Raw genomic sequence first — 23,822 nt, forward strand, 5'->3', positions numbered from 1 at the left:
CGAGACAGCCTGAAAACTATGGCTGGGTATTAAGTATTCTGATTGATCTAAAAAGCCAATAGGAAGGCAAAATCCTAAGGCTGTAATGTTTTTTAAAAGCTGGCTGGGTGCAATGGCTAACATATGTAATCCCAGTGCTTTAGAAGGCCAAGGCGGTGGGACTGCTTCAGGCCAGGAGTTCAAGACCAGCTTGGGTAACACAGCAAGATCCCATCTCTTTAAAAAAAAAAAAAAAAAAAAAAAAAAATTAGCCAAGCATGGTAGCACCCAACTGTGTTGTCCTAGCTACATGGGAGGCTGAGGCAGGAAGATTGCTTTAGCCCAGCAGTTTGAGGTTGCAGTGAGCTATGAAATCATGCCACTGCACTCCAGCCTGGGTGGCAGAGCAAGACCTTGTCTTTAAAAAGTAAAATTAAATTGAAAAGCAGTCACTTATTTTGGCCACTACAGTGGGATGCTTGATTTTTGCAATTCGAAGGATGATCTGTTTTTTGTCTGAATTCAGACTTGATTGTGGTCTTTTTTTGTCTGGATCTATGATAGGTACAGCTGCCTTGTCTGATGTTGGTGTTAGGTGAAACTGTTTATGTTCAACAGGAGAACACCAAGGCCCAGCTGTAAGGGTCAGGCCAGGCCACTACCCAGCTGCCAGAGCTGGTTTTTTCTTTCTCACCAAGCATTTTCTATTAACTTATATGTTTCAAATACATGATAAGTTATCCAAATTGTAGAATAATCTCATTTTCTAAATCTACAAAGTGAAGAAAATACTCATTTTACTTTTTCGTTTAAAATTATGAAAAACATTAAACATAGACTATCATTTAGACTATGACAGTCTTTAGACTATCACTTCACACTATCATTTAGAGGAGGTCCAGACTTCATTTGAAAGGGGGTTGATTTACTAAATAAGCAGACAGAGACTCAGGTAAAATACTTACCTCCATTATTGGCACATAGTCATTGTTTTATTTCCCACGCCCTGAATCCTTAAGAAACTAGGAACCTAGGAACAAAAACAACTTTTCATAACCACATCAAATATTGCTAATTTATTTCTTTTGTTAGATTCACTAATTTTTAACGTTAAAAATGACTTGGATACTTTACAAATTAAAACATTAGATCACAAATGAAAATATGCTCCAGACATCTATAGGTATCTGCTTTTCTTTATACTCTACTAAATACACAAAGAAAAAAATTCTTTTAAAAACAGAAAATATAATCTCATACCACCCCCTACTTCCTCTATGTCTCTGGATCCCTGGTAAAACAGCTGGCAGCCTTTTCTGTTTCCTTAGCAACCACGTCATCATTCAGTTGGCCTGACAACACTTTGGTTTAAAAAAAAAAAAAAAAAAAAAAAAAAACCACAGACAGCAAATGTTTGGAATTTTCATTTCTGAGCATCCATCCCTCTCCTATGTGCTTTTGCATTTTACAAATTTTGCAATAAAAAAACCTATAGAGTCCTTATTAGCCAGACGCAACATGTCTTCTCTTCTGGCCTCTCTAAGAGAGTCCATGTCAGTGTCCGGTAATGGCACAGCCGACGGATCAAATCGCTGCAGCTGTTTCAATTGTTCACATGAGAGCCCAGCTCCCCTCATTCCTTCTCCTCCAATCTGCGGTTCCTGTTTGGAGAAAGTGGATCAATATGGATGAACATCCTGTAATTAGCAAGTATGCCTGCTACAATTTAAGTTAAAAGACAAATTGGGCTGTAACGACTACATCTTCCAAAAATAGAAAAATGAGTAAATGCCTTTCATTTTGGTGGAAAATACGTGCTGCTTTCCAGACAGTAAAGTGGGAAAGCAATACTATGCGTCACCTGATGAACAAATACCTATTATTACATGCTTATCAAGCACTGTGACATTACCAAAGGCCTGAGCTTCCTAGCTGGAAACAAGTGAACTCAAATTGCAGCTCTACCACATTTTAGCTGTGTGACTTTAGGTAATGTTAACTAACCACATTTCCTCATCTATTAAACAGGGCTTAAGTAAAGAAGGTGGTATCACACCTAGCATACAGCAGGGACTCAGTAAATGGAACATTATTATCAATAAAGCAGCAAAAGCCAGGCACAGTGGCTCACACCTATAATCCCAGCACTTAGGGAGGCCGAGGCGGGCTGATCACCTGAGGTCAGGAGTTCAAGACCAGCCTGGCCAACAAGGTGACACCCTGTCTCTACCAAAAATACAAAAATTAGCCAGGTGTGGTGGTGCATGCCTGTAATCCCAGTTACTTGGGAGGCTGAGGCATGAGAATTGCCCAGGAGGCAGGGGTTGCTGTGAGTCAAGATTGTGCCTGGGCAATCCAACCTGGGCGACAGAGTGACACTCCGTCTCAAAAAATAAAAAATGAAAAAAAAGAAAAGAAAAGAGAAGGAAGGGAGTGGGGACGGGGAGGGGAAGAAGAAGAAGAAAAAGAAAAAAGAAAGCAACAGAAAAAATTCAGCTTTATTTAACATTTTCCAAAACTGAAAGGTGGTCTTTAGGCATCTAAGGTACCTCTCTCTGACCCATACCAGTTGGGTGAGAAAAGTTTCTAGAAAAACAAACATTAGAAAGGTAGACATAATTTAAGGCTGTATCAATTAGTTTAGAGGAATCATAAGGCCTTGAGTGACACTTGCAAACTACTGAAGAAGATCTACAATCCTAAGTCACCATCACAGACAATCATTTGCATGTTAATGAAGATAGGTTTTCAGATATATACTTAAGAAAACAGATCGTTTATTACCCCATGGAGGTCAGGGGAAAACTTCCCATCCCTTTTAGGTATATATTTTGAGTATGTGTATATTTCCAAATGAATTCCGAAGTCTTCCTTTCATCTACAATGTAATTATCTTAATTTACGAGACTAGAAACCATCTCTGAATTGTCTTTATTTATGTATTCCCATTACCTAATTTCTGTATAGAAAGGTACTAAAGTTAGATGCTCAATGTATCTGAATATATGCGAGCATTATTACAGATTTAAACTTAATCTCAAATATCCTGGGCTAAAAATTGAATCAAAAATACATTTCTAATAAAGACCATAACAGAAAGAGTTGTGTTAGGTAAAAGAAAGTGTAACAAAGCTTTTTAAATATTATACATTTTATATAATAAGCAATAATCCAGAAATACTTTTTTCCCTTTCAGCTGGTCTTCTGATATCCCACAGTTATTAAAGCTCATTTGAGCTTTGATGTGACATGAGAGAAAATGCTCAACATTTTCCACATCAGAAAAATATAGGACTGGGAAGGAAGAAAAAAATCTTTTTAGAAAAATGGTGCCGAGTAACATGAATAGCTACAAGTGGAATAAACACATAACAAAAACACTCCCAAGCTCTGTGCCATTTTAACACAATGGCAGGAACAAAGATGAGAAAAAACTTTGTCAGGACATGCAAATTATGGGCAGTCTAAAGCGGATTTAATTAGATAAGCATTCTTGTTTATTACAGTGTTCACTTTGGAAGTTTTACTTATTTCTTCGTTAACACCCTGATTACCACAGTGCTTCAGTTTCTGTGATTTATCTTATTACACAGAGAAAAATGAAATTACTCCTACCTGGGGCTGAAGCTGAAGGCAAGGAAATTTTGTCAGGGCCCAGGCAACTTGTTCTTCATTTTCGGCCAGTGTTATAGTGCACGTGCTATAAACCAGCACACCCTCTGGCTTCAGCAGCTGAACTGCCTAAAGAAAACTGTGATCAGACCACACATAGCACAAGACCAGATAAACATGTGAATGATATCACATAGCATAAGGTATAATGTCTTTCAAATGTTTAGGATAAATAAAATGATGTTCTACCTGACAAGGATTCCTTCTGTAATTAGAGTACGCAAGAGCAACACTTGCAGCCTAGACTAGGTGCATTTCATTATCTTGGAACTGTCATACTCCAGATGGACCAAGACTTCCCCAAATATAATCATTCACCTTCATGCGTTTGGATACCATTTTTTATGCTGAAAACTCACAAATTTACATTTTTAGGCCAGATCACCTTGTTAAATTCCCTACTTAAATGTTCAGTTGGCTTATTAACATTTCTTTTTTATTCTTATTTTTTTAAATAGAGATGAGGTCTCACTGTTGCCCAGGCTTGTCTTACACTCCTGGGCTCAAGCAATCCTCCCACCTTGGCCTCCCAAAGTGCTGGGATTGCAGGCGTGAGCCATGGCTCTGGCCCTTCTCAACATTTCTATAATACTATCAAACTTGACATGTCCCAAAATGAACTCCTACTTTCCCTCTGAAATCTACTGCATAAGTTTTCCTATCTTTCCAGAATCTCAGGTCCCAAACCTCAGATTTTCCTTTATGCCTCTTTTTCTGACTCCCCCAACCATCAGCAAGTCCTATTGGCTCTACCTTCACATTCTAGCCAGAATTTCGCCACTTCTCACCACTTCCACTGCTATCATTGTGGTCCAAGCCTCTTTATTGTTTGCCTGGATTATTCCATCCGCCTCCTACTTCATCAACCTGCTTTATTCCCTGCCCTCCTGCAATCTAGTCTCAGTACAGCAGCCAAAGCAGTCCTTTTAAGCTTGTCTCTTCTCAGCCCCAAGCCCCTCACATGTCCTCCATAATCACTTACAGTCAAAGCCAAAGTCCTTACATGATCACTTAGAGTCAAAGACAAAGTCCTTACAGAGGTCTCCGAGGTCAGACATAAACAAGTCTCTTGTTGCCTCTCTGACCTCCTCCTGTACACCTGTTACTCTGGCCCATTTGACTTTGGCAACACTGGCCTCCTGCTGTTTCTGGAACACACAAGACACACTGGTACCTCAGAATCTTTGCAGCAGTTGGGAAAGCCCTCTTAATTCTCTGCACTGCTTACTCCTTATCTTTGCATGTATGTCACGTTCCTGGGCACTCTGTAAATCTGCAACTATTCCAATCCAACACTCCTATCCCTAGTTCCCTTAGTTTGCTCCATAGGGCCATTGCATTATTGCCTTCTAATATACTAAAAAACTCATTTATTTATTTCCTTTCCTAGTTAGAACAGAAACCTTGTGAATGGTTTGTGTTTGTCTACTTTCTCAATGCTGTACCGTCAACATCTAGAATAGCGTCTTGCATACGGTAGGTGATCTATGAGTACTTGTTGAATAAATTAATCAGGAGATAAGGTACTGTGCTAAAATGGATTTGTCTCAAATACCTAAAGTTCAACTTTTCAAGCTCCTAATTTTAAAAAATTTAAAGGAAATCTTTAAAAATAGAGTATACATACTTGTGCTTTTTAAATCAGAGTATGCTGATCAAAATTTAAACTTTATTACTATGTGCCAGTTACTGTGTGAAACACTGTACATGAATTTTTCTCAATAAATCCTTATAACAACCACAAAGTAAGATGACTATCATCAGTGAGGTATTCCTAATAGGTAGAGCTGTTATCCCTGCTACTCAGATATAGAAAACAATGTACCTAAAGTCACTTAGGTAGAAGAGCCATGGCTCAAGTCAACATGGCTCAAGTCCACATTCTCGATTTCTCTCCATGCCAAATGGCACACCTGCTATATTCTCAAGTTCTCTCTCATAAACTGTCAGCTTTTCCTTCTCATTGAGATCATTCATCTACTCCTAGTAGCCTTTTAAAATTCCATTTTTGCTGTGACCTAATAAGAACAGAAATCCAAGTCCTTTACAGAAGTATCCTAATTTTATTCTGAAGTCAAAGTGGGTTTCGGCTGTAAGTAAAGCTTCCTTTTTGCTGCTTGCTGTTTTAATTCTGAGGATGAGTTCTGAGACTTCATAGAAAAAGACGAAGTTAAATAATACACAACCAGTGCTACCTTTGTGTATGAAAGGAAACACCAGGAGAGTTGAATCAGAATGTACTCAAAGACAGCTTTAGAGACTAAATCATTATAGAACATCCATTGTTGCTCTAGCTGCGTATTTTGGAGGACTGGGAGGAAATAATGAATTCATCTATGATCAAACACGGCCTATACACTCTGAAATCCACTGAGTCATTTTTGAAAGACTAGGAGAAATCCTCAAATGTTCTATCTGGGCTTCTTCTGAAAGTGCTGGAGACAAGTTAAATTTGTACAGTTTTTATGGTTCTCCTATATCCTATGCTGGCCACTGTCTCTTCCTGTTTTTATCAATGAGTTTTGCTTCCTATTGGGCCTTCTTCTAAAGATGACCCAAAAAAAACTCCTTTTTTTTTGAGACAATCTTGCTCTGTTGCCCAGGCTGGAGTACAGTGGCATGACTCCAGCTCACTGCAACCTTCGCCTCCCGGGTTCAAGCAATTCTCCTGCCTCAACCTCCCAAGTAGCTGGGACTACAGGCGCCCATAACCACGCCCAGCTAATTTTTTGTATTTTTAGTAGAGACGGGGTTTTGCCATGTTGGCCAGGCTGGTCTCAAACTCCTGACCTCAGGTGACCAGCCCGCCTCAGCCTCCCAAAGTGCTGGGATTATAGGCGCGAGCCACCATACCCAGCCAAGAACTCTATTTTTTTTTTTTTTTAAAAGAGTAATTTATTTTATATCTAATTCTTTACATCAATTAGTAACTACAAGTTAACAACTCAGTGACTTTTTTTCAGATAGAGAATATTTGAAATTTATTAAATATCTCAGTGATGAAATTCTACTATTGCCTGTATATCTTAAAGGTGAGTCAACTTAAAGGAAAACTTCCTATATTTAAAACTAGGTCCTCTCAGTTGTATGTGTGTGTGTGTGTGTGTGTGTGTTAAAATATAAATAACATAAAATTTACCATTTTAGCCATTTTAAGTCAATAATGACATTCAGTACAGTCTCATTGCTGGGCAATGATCACCACCATTCATCTCCAGAACTTTTTTATTATCCCAAACTGCAAGTCTATACCCATTAAACAATAGCTCCTCAATCTCCCAGCCCCACAATGCCTGGTAATATCTGTTCTTCTTCCTGTCTATGAATTTCCCAGCTACCTCATATAAGCAAAATCTTACAGCATTTTTCCTTTTGTGTCTGGTTCATATTACCAAGCATAATGTTTTCCAGGTTCACCCATGTTGTGCCTGTATCAGAATCTTATTCCCTTTTAAAGCTGAATAATGTTCCATGTATGGATATAGCACATTCTGTTATCCATGTATCTGTCAACAGACTCTTGGGTTGCTCCCACCTTTTGGCGATTGTAATGAACGCTGCTATGGAGATTGCTGTCAGTAGTTTAAACATCAAAGTAGCAAAAGTTAACTTTCTTTCATAAAAACAGACCACCACATACTGCAGTGAAGAGTTTTCGCTGTAATGGCTGATATGATGCCACTTCCTTCAAAGACCAAGTACAGGCCATGTTTGGTCTCTGTCCCATTCCACTACAGGGTGCATCCAGAAGAATTCGGTCAAAGGATTCTGGTAGAAATGGAGGATCCCCTATAAAGAGAATTATAAACATGTTTACTATCTTCCATATAGGTTTCAACTAGAAAACTGCTGAGATGAGCAGGAATTTAAAATCATAATCTAGAATAAAAAATAAAACAATTTCTCCCTTCAATCAAGTAGCTGGTTAAACTAATTTTGACTTATACCTAATATAGATTTGATGTGGCAGAAAGGTTAAAAATGTAGTTATAGTTGAAAGTTATTCTGTTTTCAAGCATGGAAACATTCCATGTCCATTCCGCATTCCATTCCATTCCCCATTCCATTCCATTCCATTCTCCATTCCATTCCATTCTGCATTCCATTCCATTCTCCATTCCACTCCATTCAATTCTCTATTCCATTCCATTCCATTCTCCATTCCATTCTTCTCCATTCAATTCCCCAATCAATTCCATTCTCCATTACATTCCATTCTCCACTACACTGCATTCCACATATCATTCCATTCTCAATTCACTATGAATTCTTCATTCTTCTTCATTCTATTCCATTCCACAATCCATTCCATTCTGCAAGCCATTCCATTCTGCATTCCATTCCATTCCGCATTCCATTCCATTCCACATTCCATTCCATTCTCCATTCCATTCTATTTCATTCTCCATTCTCCTTCATTCTATTCCATCCCGCAATCCATTCCATTCCGCAATCCATTCCATTCTGCATTCTATTCCATTCGCCATTCCATTCTATTCTCCATTGCACTCCATATTCTATTCCTTTCTCCATTCTATTCCATTCCATTTTCCATACCATCCTCCATTCCATTCTATTCACCACTGCATTCCATTCCATTCTCCGTTACATTCTATTCTCCATTCCATTCCATACTCCATTTTCCATTCCATTCCATACCATTCTCCATCATTGCATTTCATGCTCCATTTCATTCCATTCCCCATTCCATTCCATTCTCCATTCCGTTCTATTCACCACTGCATGCCATTCTATTCTCCATTCCATTATAGAGAATGGAGATGGAATGGAACGGAATGGAGAATGGAATGGAATGGAGATGGAATGGAATAGAATGGAATGGAATGGAGGATGGTATGGAGAATGGAATGGAATGGAGCATGGAATGAAATGGAGCATGAAATGCAATGATGGAGAATGGTATGGAATGGAATGGAAAATGGAGTATGGAATGGAATGGAGAATAGAATGTAACGGAGAATGGAATGGAATGCAGTGGTGAATAGAATGGAATGGAAGATGGTATGGAAAATGGAATGGAACAGAATGGAGAAAGGAATAGAATATGGAATGCAATGGAGAATAGAATGGAATGGAATACAGTGATGAATAGGCTGGAAGGGAGAATGGAATAGAATGAAATGTAATGGAGGATGGAATGGAGAATGGAATGGAATGCAGTGGTGAATAGAATGGAATGGAATGGAGGATGGTATGGAAAATGTAATGGAATGGAGAATGGAATAGAGTGGAGAAAGGAATAGAATATGGAATGCAATGGAGAATGGAATGGAGAATAGAATGGAATGGAATGCAGTGGTGAATAGAATGGAATGGAGAATGGAATAGAATGAAATGTAATGGAGGCTGGAATGGAGGATGGTATGCAGAATGGAATGGAATGGAAGGGAGCATGGAATGAAGGGAGCATGGAATGGAATGTAGAATGGAATGGAATGGAGAATGGAATGAAATGGAGTGGAGAATGGAAGGGAATAGAGAATGGAATGGAATGGAGAATGGAATGGAGTGGAGAATGGAATGGAATGGAATGGATGATGGTATGGAGAATGGAATGGAATGGAGAATGGAATGGAATGGGCAGTGGAATGGAATGGAGAATGGAATGGACAATGGATTGGAATGGAGAATGGAAAAGAGCGGAATGGAATGGAATGGAGGATGGAATGGAGAATGGAATGGAAAGGAGGATGGAAAGGAATGGAAAGTGGAATGAAGTGGAATGTGGAGTGGAATGGAGAATGGAATGAAATGGAAAATGAACTGGAATGGAGAATGCATTCCATTCTAGTTCATTCTCTATTCCATTCCATTCTGTAATCAATTACATTCTCCATTCCATTCTGCATTCTCGATTCCATTCCATTCTCCATTCCATTCCCTTCCATTCTCCATTCTATTCCCTACCATTCTCCATTCCATTCCCTACCATTCTCCATTCCATTCCATTCCATTCTATTCCATTCTCCATTCCATTCTATTCACCACTGCATCCCATTCCATTCTCTTCCATTCTCCATTCCGTTCCATTCTCTACAATTCCATACAATTCCATACAGTCGAATTGTATGGAGAATGGAATGGAATGGAGAATGGTATGGAACGGAATGGAGCTCCATTCCAGCTCAATCTCCATTCCATTCCATTCCATTCTCCATTTCATTCCATTCTCTATTCCATTTCATTCTCCATTCCATTCCAAACCGTTCTCTATTCCATTCCAATCCATTCTCCATTCCATTCCAATCCATTCTCCATTCCATTCCATTCCCCTTTCCATTGCATTCCATTCCGCATTCAAATCGCCATTGCATTCCATTCCCCATTCCCTTCCATTCTATTCTCCATTTGCTTCCATTCCATTCTGCATTCCATTCCCTTCCATTCTCCACTCCATTGTCCATTCCATTCCATTGTCCATTCCATTTCATTCTCCATTGCATTCCATATTCCAATACATTACATTTCACATTCCATTGCAGTCTCCCTAACATTCCATATTCCATTCCATTCTCCATCCATTTCACTGTGCATTCCATTCTATTCCATTCTCCATTCCATTCTTCATTCCATTCTATTGGCATTCTATTCCATTCTCCATTCCATTCTTCATTCCATTCTATTGGCATTCCATTCCATTCTCCATTCCATTCCACTTCCCATTCCACTCTATTCCATTCTCCATTCTTCATTCCATTCCATTCCACATTCCATTCCATTCTCCATTCCATTCCATTCCATTCTGCATTCTATTTCACTCCATTCTCCATTCATGTCCATCCCATTCCATTGCATTCTATTCTCCATTCCATTCCATTCAATTCTCGATTCTATTCCATTCTCCATTTTCCCTTCCATTCCACACTATTCTTCATTCCATTCTTCATTTCATTCCACTCTATGCTCCATTCCATATTCCATTCCATTGTCCATTCTATGTAATTCTCCATTCCATACCATTTTCCATTCAATTCCCTTACATTCTCCATTCCAGTTCATTTTCCATTTCATTCCATTCTCCATTCCACTCCACATTCCACTTCATTCCACTTTCCATTCCTTTCCATCCTCCTTTCCATTCCATCCTCCATTCCATTCCATTCCGCTCTTTTCCATTCTCCATTCCAATCCATTGTCCATTCCATTCTCCATTCCATTCCACTGCCCATTCCATTCCATTCTCCATACCATCATCCATTCCATTCCATTCTCCACTCCATTCCATTCTCCATTCCATTCCATTCTCTATTCCCTTCCATTCTCCACTCCATTTCATTCCATTCTCCATTCCATTCCATTCTCCATTCCATTCCATGCTCCCTTCATTCCATGCTCCCTTCCATTCCATTCCATTCTGCATACCATCCTCCATTCCATTCTATTCACCACTGCATTCCATCCCATTCTCCATTCCATTCTCTTCCATTCTCCACTGCATTCCACAGCATTCTCTATTCCATTCCATTCTCCATTACATTCCATTCTACATTCAATTCCATTCTCCATTCCATGTTCTCTTTCCTCCATTCCATTCCCATTCCATCCTCCATTCCATTTTCCATTCCATCCTACTCACCACTGCATTCCATTCCCCATTCCATTCCATTCTCTCCTTTCCATTCCATTCCATTCCCTTCTCCGCTCAATTCTCCATTTCATTGCATTCCATGCTCCATTCCATTCCACTTTCCATTCCATTCTCCATTCCACTATCTATTCTATTCCATTCTTCACTGCATTCCATTCTCCTTTCCATTCCCTTCCATTCTCCATTCCATTCCCTTCCATTCTCCATTCCATTCTCTTCCATTCTCCATTCTGTTCCATACCCTTCTCCATTCCATTCCATTCTCCATTCCATTCTTCATTCCATTCTCCATTCCATTTTCCATTCCATTCCATTCCTTTCTCCATTCCATTCCATTCTCCATTCCATTTCATTCTCCATTCCCTTCCATTCAATTCCTTTCTCTATTCCATTCTATTCCATTCTCCATTGTATTCCATTCTTCATTCCATTACATTCTCCATTCTCTTCTCCATTCCATTCCATTCTCCGTTCCACTCCATTCCATTCCATCCTCCATTCCGTTCCATTCCATTCCATTCTCCGTTCCATTCTCTGTTCCATTCCATTTTCCATTCCATTCCACTGTCCTTTCCACTGCATTCTCCATTCCATTCCATTGCATGCTCCATTTCATTTCATTCTCCATTCCATTCCATTTTCCATTGTCCATTGCATTCCATTCTGCATTCTACATCCCATTCCATTCTCCATTCCATTCCATTCTCCATTCCATTCCATTACCCATTCCTTTCCATTCCTCATTCAATTTCCAATTCCATTCCATTCTCCATTCCATTCCATTCTCCCTTCCATTCCATTCACCATTCCATTCCATATTCCATTCCATTCTCCATTCCATTGCATCCTCCATACCATTCTACATTCCATTCCATTCCATTCTCCATTCCATTCTCCCACAGTCTTTTTGCCCAAATTTTACAACAAGTTCTAGAAAAAGTTGTCATCCCAGAACAAATATGCCTTCTCTAGTAAGTGGATGACCTTCTTAAATCTGATGAAGATACAGGGAAGGTAACTGACTTCTCTACACATATTCTTAACCATCTGCAGTTTGAGGGTCGCTACGAGTCTCAAAAAGAAAGCTTGAGTATGTAAAGCCCAAAGTTAAATATTTAGGCCACTTAGTAAGTGCAGGCAAGTGAAGAATAAGGCCTGAACAAATCGAGGGAAACATGTCCCTACCCTTTCCTCAAAATAAACAAGAACTCAGGAAATTTTTAGGCTTAGTTGGATACTGCCACTTATGGATTGACTCATATGCACTGCAAAGTAAACTGTTATATAGAAAATTTGCCCAGGAGAAGCCTAACCATATCCTGTGGACTTCTGGGGAAGTTAATCAAGTCGAGGAGCTGAAGGAAAGGCTCATAACTGCCCCGTTTTAGCCTTACCCTCCCCAGAAAAGCCATTCCACCTTTTTGTTAATGTGGACGGTGGAGTAGCTTTAGGACTGCTGACTCAAGAACACGGAGGCTGCCGGCAGACCGTGGCCTTCCTATCAAACGTCTTAGACCCAGTCACTTGTGGATGGCCTCAATGCATCCAGTCCAACATGGCTACCACAGTATTAGTCAAAGAAAGCAGAAAGTTAACCTTTGGAAGAAAACTGACAGCAAGCACGCCTCACCAAGTTAGAACTACTTTAACCAGAGAGCAGGGAGATGGCTTACTGACTCGAGAATCTTAAAGTATGAAGCCATTCTGTTAGAAAAGAATGATTTAACATAGACCACTGAAAATTCACTCAACCCAGCAGGTTTCCTAGCAGGAAATCCAAATCTAAGGAGGGAACACACATGTTAGATTTAATTTATTACCATAGAAAGGTTTGACCAGACCTAGAAGAAACTCCCTTCCAGACTGGATGGCACTTATTCATAGATGGTTCCTCCCAGGTGATTGAGGGAAAAAGACACAATAGGCATTCAGTGATTGATAGAGAAACTCTTGTAGAAATTGAGTCAGGAAACTTGCCCAACAGCTAGTCTGCTCAAACGTGTGAGCTGTTTGCACTCAGCCAAGCCTTACAGTACTTACAGAACCAGGAAGGAACCATCTATACCAATTCCAGGTATGCCTTTGGAGTGGCTCATACATTTGGGAAAATTCGGACTGAACGGGGTCTCATTAATATTAAAGGTCAAGACCGTGTTCACAAGGAGCTAATCACCCAAGTATTGAATAATCTTCAGTTGCCAGAAGAAATAGCTATTGTCCATGTTTCCGGACACCAGAAAAGCCTTTCTTTTGAAAGTCGAGGAAATAACCCAGCAGATCAGGTAGCCAAGCAGGCTGTTGCAGCTTCTGAAATGCGTATTTTTCACTTAACTCCCCACCTCCCTCCTCCTACTGTAATCCCCATTTTCTCTTCCATCAAAAATGAAAAACTAATAAAAATAGGCGCTAAAGAGAATTCAGAATGAAAATGGTTATTGCCAGACCAGAGAGAAATGTTGTCTAAACCCCTTATGAGGGAAGTCTTATCCCAACTACATCAAGGGACCCATTGGGGGCCCCAGGCCATGTGTGACATAATTCTCAGAGTTCATGGTTGTATAGGAATTTATACCCTGGCCAAACAGGTTATAAATAGTTGCTTAGTATGTAAGAAAACTAATAAACAAACTATAAAAAGATTACCTCTCAGGTGAAGGAATCTGGGCTTAAGTTCAGTCCAAAGTATCCAAGTTGATTACACAGAAATGTCTCCAATAGGCCATCTAAAATATTTACTAGTGATAGTAAACCACCTCACTCACTGGGCTGAAGCTATCCCCATTTCAAATGCGACAGCCAATAATGTAGTTAAGGCCCTAATTGAAAATATAGTATCCAGGTTTGGACTAATAGAAAACATTGATTCAGACAATGGAACTCATCTCACCACACACATTATTAAAAAGCTATTCCAAACAATAGACGTTATATGGCAATAACATACTCCCTGGCACCAACCCTCATCAGGGAGAGTAGAAAGAATGAATCGGACTTTAAAGAACCACTTAACCAAGTTAGTCTTAGAGACTCGATTGCCATGGACCAAGTGTCTTCCTATTGACCTGCTGAGAATTCGAACTGCACCACGGAAAGATACTGGTCTTTCTCCCTATGAGATGCTCTATGGATTGCCTTATTTACACTCCGCTGCTGATATTCCTACCTTTGAAACAAAAGATAAATTCCTAAAAAATTATATACTTGGTCTATTTTCTACTTTCTCTTCTCTTAAAACTAAAGGTCTATTAGTACAGGCGCCGCCCTTAGAGTTCCGGGTTCATCAAGATCAGCCTGGGGATCACATCTTCATCAAAAGCTGGAAGGAGAAGCTCAAGCCAGCCTGGGAAGGTTCTTACTTAGTGCTCCTAACTACTGAGACCACAGTCCGTACAGCAGAGAGAGGATGGACTCATCACATCTGAGTCAACAAAGCGCTGCTCCATCCAGTGTCATGGGCCATAGTCCCAGGGGAAAACCCTACCAAACTAAAGCTAAGAATTTAACTCTTTGATCTATTACTCTTTCTTCTTCCCTCGCTCTATTGCTGACCATCTAGTATTAACATAACCAAGTCATTTTCACCTCAAACTACTGCATTTGATGCTTGCCTTCTTATACCCTGTAAGGACTTGCCAAGTCGAAGACAGATCTCCACTTCAGAAAAGTACCTCTGTCCCTCCTGGCTCTCCTCAGACTAGGTATTAGTGAATTGGGACCATTTAATCCAGGGAGATTTCAATAAAGACCCCACTGTCAACCAGGAGTGTTACCCCCAATGTAGAGCTCTTATGCCGTAGTTGGTCCAACATTCTGTGGACCACTAAAGAGCAAGGATGGACTGCCCCAACTGGTTTTTGTAATTTCCTAAAACTAAACTACAACTCTTTTCCAGGATTCTACAGCCTGGGGTAACAAGTCATGCCAAGCTCTCTCTCTGCTACATCCCGAAGTTTGACACCCTGCAGGTCAGCCTCCGAGGGCCATCCAGCTTCCATCCCCCAACACTAAGTTCACTTTCTGTCTCTCATGACAGGGAGGAAACAGCGTTCCTTGGAGACCAGAAGGGATGCAGTGAGCTTAAGAATTTTTAAGAGCTTACCAATCAGTCAGCCCTTGTTTGTCCCCAAGCAGATTGTGATGGTATTGTGGTAGACCTTTACTGGATACTCTGCCGAGTAACTGGAGTGGCACCTGTGCTTTAGTCCAATTAGCTATCCCTTTCACCCTGGCATTTCATCAACCAGAGGAAGAAAAAATAAGACATTGTAAATCAAGAGAAGCCCCTTATGGGCCCTTCGACTCTCATGTCTATTTAGATGCAATTGGAGTCTCATGGGGAATACCAGATCAATTTAAAGCCTGAAATCAAATAGCTGCAGGATTTGAGTCAATATTTTGGTAGGTGACAAAAAAAATGTAAACTGGATACACTACATCTATTACAACCAATGGCAACTTATTAACTACACTACAGATGCTGTTAAAGGAACAGCTGAGCAATTAGTGGCTACTAGCCAGATAGCTTGGGAAAATAGGATAGCCTTAGACATGATATTAGTAGAAAGAGGAGGAGTTTGATTCATAATTAAAACTCAATGTTGTACCTTCATCCCAAACACCACCGCCCCTGATGGAAGCATAACAAAGGCATTGCAAGGTCTGACTGCTCTGTCTGAGTTAGCCAACAACTCAAGGGTAAATGACCCTTTTACAGGATGCCTAGAAAAGTGGTTCGGTAAATGGAAAGGAATAACAGCCTCAATTCTTACTTCCTTCACGGCCGTAATGGGTGTACTTCTTCTTGTCGGGTGCTGTGTCATATCACGCATCCGTGGGTTGGTACAGAGGCTCATAGAAATGGCACTTAATAAAATCTGCCTTACCTATCTCCACCTTATCGAGAAAAGTTTCTTCTTTTGGAAAATCAAGCAGAACAACTAAGCCAAGACATGTTAAAGAAGTTTGAAGAGAAAGAGCTATAAGGAAAATGCGAGAAGAGGGAATTATTAGATATGAGCTCTAAATTTCTCTTCAAAGAATCAATATGTCAGTATGTTCAATTCTTGGCCTTCTACTTTTAAACTTAACTTCCTCGTAAAGCAACCTTTATTGATCACCTGCTCTACCCTGACTCACTCTGACTACCTGCTCCTCCCTGACTCATTCTGATCTACCCTGACTCCCGCCAAACCACTCACCCTGTCACTCTCTTTAAATTAGCCAACTGGAATTAGTTCAGCCTGTGTGGTCTAACCCTAGCCAATAGGGGAATGACACAGCAGCAGGAGCCATGTGCATAAGGGATAAGAACCCCTTCCCCTCCCTTGTCCAAGTGTGAGCTTACCATTGCTCCATCTGTAAGGGCGTACCCTTCTACAGAAGTAAATCGCCTTGCTGAGAAGTAAAAAAGAAAATTGTATATTCAAGTGCTATTTCTTTTGCACCACCAAAACTTTACTTATAACACAGCTCCAGGAGGTGCCCTGCTCTGAGTCCTGAGTAACAAGCAGCAGCTAGGCAGGACCTTTGAGCTGAGAAGCCCAGCTCCATGGAGCCTCTTCTCTAAGCCTTTTTTTTTTTTTTTTGAGATGGAGTTTCACTTGTGTCAACCAAGCTGGAGTGCAGTTGCACCATCTCAGCTCACTGCAACCCCCGCCTCCTGGGTTCAAGCAATTCTCCTCCCTCAGCTTCCTGAGTGGCTAGGATTACAGGCACACGCCACCACACTCAGCTAATTTTTATATTTCTAGTAGAGATGGGGGTTTCACCATGTTGGCCAGGCTGGTTTCAAATCCTCTAAGCCTTTCGGTTGTGGTAGGTGGCCCTTCTCTTCATTTCTGCGGCTCAGGGGAAAGGGCTGCTCCCTGCACTCATCAGCTCTAGGTTGCCCCAGGGCTCTCCTTTGCTTTACAGCCCCCCAACATCTATTCAACTAGTTCCTTAGACTGTTGGTTTATATTCTCTCTCTGGCATAAATCTGTACTAAATTCTCTCTACTGAAATACCTTCTGGTTGTCTTTTAATCCTGTGGCCAGCTGAATTCCGGTAAAACACAGCTCACAACAGTTCCTTAAAGGCCCAGGCTACCTGAAAGCCCACAAGCTACCTGTGGTAAAAATGGAATAAGGTGCCCAAGCTCCATATCAATGGTCTTGTACCATGACGAAGAAACTATGGGCTGCATTTCAGCGCACTCACCCTCAATCATATGTCTTATATAGGACACAACTGTAAATGGTGAACCTGTGAACGGTAATGGTAATGTGTCATCTCTGCATTCACCACTTCTAATATTCTAATTGAAGTACTAGATGATAATTATATAGACATTAAATTATGAAACTCCTACAAATATTCCAGACCTTTCTTAGAACAGGCTAGGATCACCAGAATGACCCCCAGACATACCTGGTGTGAGTGAAGTTTCTTTTATTCAAAATTAGAAAGGCATGAGATATATGCTAAGAATTATTTCTAGTTTAAGAATACTCATATTTTAACTTTTTTATTACTAATTTTTTTTGAGATGGAGTCTCGCTCTGTCGCCCAGGCTGGAGTGCAGTGGCGCAATCTCGGCTCACTGCAAAGCTCTGCCTCCCGTTCACGCCATTCTCCTGCCTCAGCCTCGTAAGTAGCTGGGACTATAGGCACCGGCCACCACACCCAGCTAATTTTTTGTATTTTTAGTAGAGACAGGGTTTCACTGTGTTAGCCAGGATGGTCTCGATCTCCTGACGTCGTGATCCACCCGCCTCGGCCTCCCAAAGTGTTGGGATTACATGCGTGAGCCAACTCGCCCGGCCTCATATTTTTATTTATTAAACGCTTTTTCACATAATATATAGTCCTGTGTGAATGCAAAATATCTGAACCAGGTCTCAGTCAATTTAGATAGTTTATTTTACCAAGGTTAAGAATGCGTCCATGACACAGCCTCAGGAAGTCCTGAGACATGTGCCCAAGGTGGCTGGGGGTACAGTTTGCTTTTATGCATTTTAGGGAGACATGAGACATCAATCAATATGTGTAAAATGTACACTGGTTCTCTGGTAAGGTGGAAGTGGGGCTTCCAGGTTAGGAGTAGCTAAGAGACAGAGGGTTGCATTCTTTTGAGTCTTGATCAGCCTTCCACTGAATACACAATTTAGTCTGGCTCAATAAATCTGCATTTTTACATAAACAATAGGGGAGAGAAGGCAATCAGATGTGCATTTGTCTCAGGTGAGCAGAGTGATAACTTTGAATAGAATGGGAAGCAGGGGTTTGCCCTAACCCGTTCCCAGCTTGACTTATCCCTTTAGCTTAGTGATTTGGGGTCCCAAGATTTTCCTTTCGCACCTGTAACTACACTTAGGGATCTCTGAAACTGTATTACTTTGAGGTGGTGTGTAATTTAGGAGCAATTTTGTGTTAAATGAGATTGACATCACTTCTGGAATAAGGGCATGGAGAGTTCTGCAGACGCTCTCTCCAGCGGCACAAACAAAAACAACCTCTGGAAAATGAAAGCCTCTGGAAACACTGAAGCCTCTGAAACAAACAACCTCTGGAAAAACTGAAGCCTCTGGAAAATGTCCTAAGACCACACAGCAAATGAAGAAACATTTATTTAAGAAAATCAACCACATCTTAATAAGAACAGTGAGAATCTGTGCATTTGTGCCATGACCCACTCTTTTCTCCCTTTTCCAACTGCCTTCCTCTTCTCTGAAGCTCAGAATAAGATCCAGTTCATGTGGGTGCAGCCAAGAACACAAGACTCCCTCTCTCCTTAAGCTCCCAGTCAAGGAATGAAAGGACTGTGGTCTCTCCCTAAGAGGGACAGGCTTGTCAGCTTGTCTCATGTGCCCCAGCGCCACCTTGCACAGGCTATAATTTCAGATAAGAGCCAGAGAACTGGGGCTATCTTCCTCCACCCAGCCCCCATTCATAGGTGAGAAGCTCTACCCAGGCACAGTAGGCTGAGAATATTTAACCCCTGATTACCCTCACCTAAGAGCAAAGTGAAGAGATTCCATCCCAGAAGAGGCAAGCCAAAAGACCAGAGGCTGCCACCCCAGCCCAGCATCAAGAGTCTGGCTCCAAGAGAAACAAACCACTGCCCTGCCCCCATCTCTGCAGCAGTGGCCCAGAGGTTTTACCCAAGATGCAGAAAGGAAGAACAGAGTTCTGAAGGTCTCCCCAAGTGAACTTGTTAGCAGGAGTAACTCTGTGTGGGTCTGCAGCAACCTCAATTCTTGCCCCCTCAGGAGAAAGAGTTCGACCAAGGGGCACAAGGCAGAGTGATCTTGGTTGAGGCAAATTTTAGAGCAGGAGTGAAAAGTTTATTAGAAAGTTTAAAGTACAAATGAAAGGATGTAAAGTACACTTGGAAGAGGACCAAGTGAGTGACTTGAGAGATCAAGTGCACGGTCTGACCTTCTGATTTGGGGTTTTGTATGCTGACATACTTCTGGGGTCTGGCATTACTTCTCCTGATTCTTCCCTTGGGGTGGGCTGCCAGCATGGACAGTGGCCTGCTTGCACTCGGGAGGGGAGCACGCACAGTGTGTTTATCAGAGGCGTTTGAACCACCCATTTTGAATGGGGGCTGGGTAAAATAAGGCTGAGACCTACTGGGCTGCATTCCCAGTAAGTTAAGGCATTCTTAGTCACAGGATGACATAGGAGGTCAGCACAAGATACAGGTCATAAAAACCTTGCTGATAAAAACAGTTTGCAATAAAGAAGCCAGCTAAAACCCACCAAAACAAAGATGGCGATGAAAGTGACCTCTGGTGGTCCTCACTGCTACACTCACACTGGCACGACAATTTACAAATGATATGGCAGCATCAGGAAATTACCCTATAAGGTCTAAAAATGGGAGGTATGAATACTCTATCCCTTGTTTAGCATATACTCAAGAAACAGCCATAAAAATGGGCAAACAGGCCAGCCGTGGTGGCTCATGCCTATAATTCCAGCACTTTGGGAGGCCGAGGTGGGCGGATCACAAGGTCAAGAGATCAAGATCATCGTGGCCAACATGGTGAAACCCTGTCTCCACTGAAAATACAAAACATTACTTGGGTGCAGTGGCATGCGCCTGTAGTCCCAGCTACTCAGGAGGCTGAGGCAGGAGAATCGCTTGAACCCGGGAGGCGGAGGTTGCAGTGAGCCGAGATCGCGCCACTGCACTCCAGACTGGCGACAGAGTGAGATTCCATCTCAAAAAAAAAAAAAAAAGGAAACCAGCAGCCCTCAAGGCTGCTCTATGAAGCAGCCATTCTTTTATTCCTCTACTTTCTTAATAAACTTGCTTTCACTTTACTCTATGAACTCGTCCTGAATTCTTTCTTGCAGGAGATCCAAGAACCCTCTCTTGGGGTCTGGATCTGGACCCCTTTCCAGTAACTTATTTACTGGAGTTGTGTGCATTCTCGCTGAGGCGTTCTTCCCTTACCAGCCAAAAGTCCCTAGGAGGTCATATACCAGTTAAACTTCCACAACTTTGCCTTCGTGTGCATGTGTGAGCCCACTCAGCCAACTCCTGAGATCTTATCAGAAAGCTGATCACCAGTTTCATGTTTTTTTCTGTCTTCTGGGAGACTGCCTTTCCCTGGCACTGGCTGCAACCAATTATTATTTTAGAGAGACAGTTAACAACCACCTGGCCATCACCTGATGCTTGCCTGACATTCCTGGTTGTGGAGGCTCTCTCCTGCCCTGTTTATGTCTGACTAGCTACCTACTGTAACAAACTAACTTTATTTTGAACAGAATGTGTGGAATTTTAAGCCTCAGCACACTCTTGAAAATAACGGAGATTGTGGTGGTGAGCAATTAAGAGGAGGCTAGGAGGTCCATGAGAAGAATCAGCTAAACCAAAGACCAGAGAAGTTTATGAGAGAATCAAGGTATGAGACAGTGAGAAGAGCCTTCTGGGCTGGGAAAAACCTCAAAGACTGTTCAGAAAGATTACCTATGCAAAGGATCTCATATTCATTGGATCAGATGGTGGGGCAACTTATGTCCCAGGGCACTGTTAAAAAGAATAAAGCAATCAATCTGCAATTAGTGGAGGGTAACAGTGCTCTGTAATGCCAACTGAAGCACACAGTTTAACACAAAGAGCAGGGAAAGAGACAAAGTGAGCCCTGCAAAAACTAAAACCACTGTAATACCAGGAGTACTATGCCCATGTCAAAAAAGCTGCTGAGGAGTGACAACTCAGCTGCACATGCTGAAGGAATACAGTTTACTAAAATAGTGGAGCCATGACACTAAACAAATAAGCAAACTATCACAACACGCCTGGGGAGGAGGTGAATTAGCATTCAAGTTGTTACGATGTATTTGTCAGGCCTCTGAGCCGAAGCTCAGCCATTATAAACCCTGTGACCTGCACATACACATCCAGGTGGCCTGCAGGAGCCAAGAGGTCTGGAGCAGTCAAAGAAAAACCACAGCCAAAAACCACAGCCAGTTCCTGCCTTAACTGATCAACTAAAATTATAATATTTTACTATTGTGACGTGTCCCTGCCCTACCTTGGCTGATGAATTAACTTTGTGACATTTTTCTTCTGGACAATAAGTCTTATGATCTCTCCACCATGCATCTTGCAACCCCCTCCTCTGCTAACAATAACCACCTTTTACCGTAATTTGCCATTACCTACCCAACTCCTATAAGGCAACCCCTTCCTTATCTCCCTTTGCTGACTCTCTTTTCGGACTCAGCCCAGCTGCACCCAGGTGAATTAAAAGCTTTGTTGCTCACACAAAGCCTGTTTGGTGGTCTCTTCACACGGACGCGGTTGACAGTATTACCTAAAATGTCCAGTTTTCAGCCGAAAAAAGAATATGAGATATGCAAAGAAAAAGGAAAGTGTGACCCATTCGTAGGGGAAAAAAAGCAGCAAAAAAAGTTAACTTTGAGAGAGTTTAGCTGCCAGACTTAGCAGGCAAAAACTTTAAAGCAGCCAATAAAAATATGTTCAAAGAATTAAAGGAAAGGAAAATAAGCTTAAAAAAGTAAAGGGAGATATGGTCGTCATGTTTCATCAAATAGAGAATATCAATAGAGGGAAATTTTTAAAAAAGGAAATCAAGATGTTGAAAGTACAATTCTTAAAAATTCCACTAGAGGGGCTCAACCAGAGTTAAGCCCACAGAAAAAAATGAGCATACTTGAAGACAGATGAATATAGATTATGTAATCTTGTAACTGAGTGCTTGCATTTTTCTAAGAAAAAAGGAATGAATTACTATTTTAAAAATTATTTTCTGTTCTCTTCTCCCCTTTCCCCATTCCCTGTTTGTTTCCTACTCAGCCCTTCAGAAATGCAAATTTAACCTTTTACACACTTTCCCCTCACCAGACATTCCCTGCAGGGCAAGTTCTTCTAACTAAGCCTCCAAGACAGATCTCTCCTAGGGAACTGACAGTCAATTAGCAGACCAAACCATACTGGCCAGCGAACTTTCACCTCCGGGGGTGGTCTTGAAACTTCCACCCTCTAGGGGTTGCCACTCTTGTGGGGAGTAGGGGGGACTTTCATCCACCAGGAGGACGTATCGAAATCATGCCTGCTTGGCCACTTTTACAACTTACTTCTGCCCAGGAAGGTGCCAATTAAACTGTGTTAGATTAGGCACCAGCTAGCAGCGGGAGCCCTGCCCTCGTTCACTCCCCTCCTTACCTTATAAAAGGGTCCGCTTTCTGCTCCAAAGGTGAAGCAGCACATATAAAGGCAGGATGCTTTATGCCTCATTCCCTAAGCTAGCTTTGGAAGAAACCATTTTCCTTCTACCTTACTCTTGTTAATCAGACTCTAAATGTGGCATGCAGCTAGCTAATCTGCTTTTTGGTTACAATCTGAAAGTCAGAGAGATATAAAAATGAAAACAAATGACCATAAACTTCAGAGAAACTTGTGACATTATTAAGACAACTCAGGCATTATTAACACAACTTAGGTAGGCCCAAAAGGAAAGAAAGAAAAAAAGGTAAGAAAATATTCAAAAAATTATGGCTGAAAATGACCCACATTTGATGAAAAGCTATCTACACATCCAAAAAGAACAACTAGCTCTGAGGTGGACAAATGCAAAAAGATCCACAACCAGACACATCATCGTAAAAATGTTGAAAGTCAAAAGCAAAGAGAAAATGTTAAAGGCAGCAAGAGAAAAACAACTTGTCATGTACTAGGAAACTGTAAAAGATTAGCAGTTGATTGTTAATCAGGAAAAAATGGAGCCCCAAAGATGTAACATGACATACTCGGAGTACAGAAAGAAAAAAAAAAACCTCATCAACCAAGAATTTAATATTCAGTAAAACTATCTTTCAAAAATAAAGACCTATTTCAAAATAGGTCTTTCAAAAATAGAGACCTATTAAAAAGAGAGAGAGAGAGAAGTACCTAACAGACATACAAATAGCCAACAAGTATATGAAAAAATGCCCAACATCACTAATCATCAGGAAAATGAAAATCAAAACAACAATGAGATATCACCTCACCCCAGTTAAAATGGCCATCATTTTAAAAAAAACACACACACAAAATAAT

At 41.1% G+C, this 23,822-nt stretch overlaps 1 protein-coding gene across 12 annotated transcripts in view; it reads right to left on the minus strand.

Moving 5' to 3' along the window:
• Window positions 1-1,026: 1,026 nt before the first annotated feature.
• NSUN6 (NOP2/Sun RNA methyltransferase 6) overlaps window positions 1,027-23,822 on the minus strand; it is an 87,891-nt gene continuing 65,095 nt past the window's right edge. For all 12 annotated transcript variants that reach the window (XM_063669617.1, XM_063669616.1, XM_063669614.1 and 9 more), the window contains 3 exons: window positions 7,292-7,440; window positions 3,595-3,720; window positions 1,027-1,640 (listed from right to left, as the gene is read on the minus strand). In XM_063669617.1, the coding sequence (XP_063525687.1) occupies window positions 1,428-1,640; window positions 3,595-3,720; window positions 7,292-7,440 (488 nt within the window). In that variant the 3' untranslated portion in view covers window positions 1,027-1,427. The remainder of the gene's footprint in view (window positions 1,641-3,594; window positions 3,721-7,291; window positions 7,441-23,822) is intronic.

Source organism: Pongo pygmaeus, chromosome 8 (genome assembly GCF_028885625.2).
Source record: "Pongo pygmaeus isolate AG05252 chromosome 8, NHGRI_mPonPyg2-v2.0_pri, whole genome shotgun sequence".
NCBI lineage: Eukaryota > Metazoa > Chordata > Mammalia > Primates > Hominidae > Pongo > Pongo pygmaeus.